The 2,424-nt window shown below is 57.8% G+C and overlaps 1 protein-coding gene across 1 annotated transcript in view; it reads left to right on the top strand.

Annotated features, from left to right (window-relative positions):
• The window catches only part of LOC103606583 (PI-PLC X domain-containing protein 1-like), a 15,079-nt gene that overhangs the window by 8,609 nt on the left and 4,046 nt on the right, over nucleotides 1-2,424 (top strand). The window contains exons 3-4 of the mRNA XM_008591159.1: nucleotides 685-891; nucleotides 1,225-1,353. Of these exons, the coding sequence (XP_008589381.1) occupies nucleotides 685-891; nucleotides 1,225-1,353 (336 nt within the window). The remainder of the gene's footprint in view (nucleotides 1-684; nucleotides 892-1,224; nucleotides 1,354-2,424) is intronic.

Genomic DNA, 2,424 nt, shown 5'->3' with positions numbered 1-2,424 from the left:
CTCAGAGAGACCTGTCCCACTCAGCTCCCAACAGAAGCAGTCACTCCCTTCTGTCTTATGATGGAGGTGGGTTTGCGGCTTAGAGCTGAGTGACGCGCTTCCCAGCAGTCACGGGAAGTTGACAGACGGGGCAGTTTCCTCCTGGACCACGTTTCTTACTTTTTCTCTTCTTGTATTTTTTCTTTTCTTTTCTTTTTTCTCTTTGTCTCTCTCCCCCCTTCCTTCCTTCCTTCCTTCCTTCCTTCCTTCCTTCCTTCCTTCCTTCCTTTTTCTTTCTTTTCCTTTCCTTTCTTTCTTTCCTCCTTGATCCCATTGCTAAGAGATGCTGCCAGGTCCTTCCTCTGGGGAACGTCCCCAGATTGTGACATAGTGGGGAGACTTGTTAAAACTTTACATTTGAGTTACGTAGAACCTGGAAAGAACCTGGGATGGCGAGTTCTCTGCAGTAAATGCTCTAGGAACAGGGAGAGAGCCACTGTTCAAACAAGGCTGGGTGGCGTGAACGGCGGGTCCCCATGCACAGGGCCCGTGTGGCTGGGCTAGGTGCAGGCACAGCGAGCTACTGTCATGGTGTCCATTTGGCATCTGCCTGCATGGCATGGGCGGGCAGGTCCTGAGCCCCTGGGCTGGCCTCCTGGGCCGGTTGCCCATCCCGGGCAGAGATGACACAGCCTCTGTCCTCAGGTGCTGGACGTCACGGAGCAGCTGGACGCCGGCGTGCGCTACCTGGACCTGCGGATTGCACACGCACTCGAGGGCTCAGCAAAGAACCTGCACTTCGTGCACATGATGTACACAACCGCGCTGGTAGAGGTGTGGCTGGGCCCGGGAGATGGAGGGATGAGCAGCTCGTGCAGTGCAGGCCGAGACGCTGCTCGAACATTTGCACAAGTGTGCAGAGTCGCCTCCCTGCCCCCAGATTAGGCTCGTCTCCCTGTTCTCAGTTCACGCTCTTACTTGCTGCCGGAGGGGCTCTAGAGTCTCAGTAGAAGTCACCGTCCTGCCCATGCCCTTGCTGCAGACCCAGGACCCTTGGGTCTGCAGGTGCCCTCCCTGGGGCCCACTCTGCACCTACAGGCCCNGGTGCAGGCACAGCGAGCTACTGTCATGGTGTCCATTTGGCATCTGCCTGCATGGCATGGGTGGGCAGGTCCTGAGCCCCTGGGCTGGCCTCCTGGGCCGGTTGCCTATCCCGGGCAGAGATGACACAGCCTCTGTCCTCAGGTGCTGGACGTCACGGAGCAGCTGGACGCCGGCGTGCGCTACCTGGACCTGCGGATTGCACACGCGCCTGAGGGCTCGGCAAGCAACCTGCACTTCGTGCACATGATGTACACAACCGCACTGGTAGAGGTGCGGCTGGGCCCGGGAGACGGAGGGATGAGCAGCTCGTGCAGTGCAGGCCGAGACGCTGCTCGAACATTTGCACAAGTGTGCAGAGTCGCCTCCCTGCCCCCAGATTAGGCTCGTCTCCCTGTTCTCAGTTCACGCTCTTACTTGCTGCCGGAGGGGCTCTAGAGTCTCAGTAGAAGTCACCATCCTGCCCGTGCCCTTGCTGTGGACCCAGGACCCTTGGGTCTGCAGGTGCCCTCCCTGGGGCCCACTCTGCACCTACAGGCCCTGCTCACTCCCTGCAGCTTCCAGACATCACACCTTTGCACAGGCAGCACCTTGTGTATGGCCATGTGTGAGCTCTTAGACACGTGCACACTTGCACACACACGCACAGTCATAGACATGCATGAGCACACACACATGCACGTGTACCTGGAAACATGCACAGACATGCACACACGCATTCACACACGTACATGCATGCACAAACGTCCATACATGCACACAGACATGCATACAGACATGTACACACAAATATACATATGTACACATGCNGTTCCGGGTGGACATGAGTTTTGAGGACATGGCTCACTGCTCTGCGCTGTGTGTGTTCTGCGGTGGGACTCACCCCACAGAGTGGGAGGAGAGCTGACAGCCGGCCGCCCCCATGGTCTGCTTTCAGGGAGCCATGACACGATGACCTACTGCCTTAACAAGAAGTCCCCCATCGCCCGCGAAGAGTCCAAGCTGCTGCAGCTCCTGAGCAAGGTCGTCCCCTGCATCATCCGCCCTGTGGTGCTGAAGTGGTCCATCACTCAGGTACGCGGGTGTGGCACGGGGGCGCTGCATGGATGGGCGTGGGGTTGGTCACCTGATCCCAGTTGGGGACATAGAACTGACAGCAGAGCCTCCAGCCAACCCAGAAACTCTTTGCAGAGGAGGCAGAGAAAGGACCGTTTGGGACTGAACAAGCATCATAGGTGACCGGCTAAGAGACCACAGAGACAGTGTGGCAGCCTTGTAGGTGGCTCAGAGAGACCTGTCCCACTCAGCTCCCAACAGAAGCAGTCACTCCCTTCTGTCTTATGA

The sequence above is a fragment of the Galeopterus variegatus genome, unplaced genomic scaffold (assembly GCF_000696425.1).
Source record: "Galeopterus variegatus unplaced genomic scaffold, G_variegatus-3.0.2 Scaffold6710, whole genome shotgun sequence".
Lineage (NCBI taxonomy): Eukaryota > Metazoa > Chordata > Mammalia > Dermoptera > Cynocephalidae > Galeopterus > Galeopterus variegatus.
This window is presented reverse-complemented; position numbering and strand designations above follow the sequence as displayed.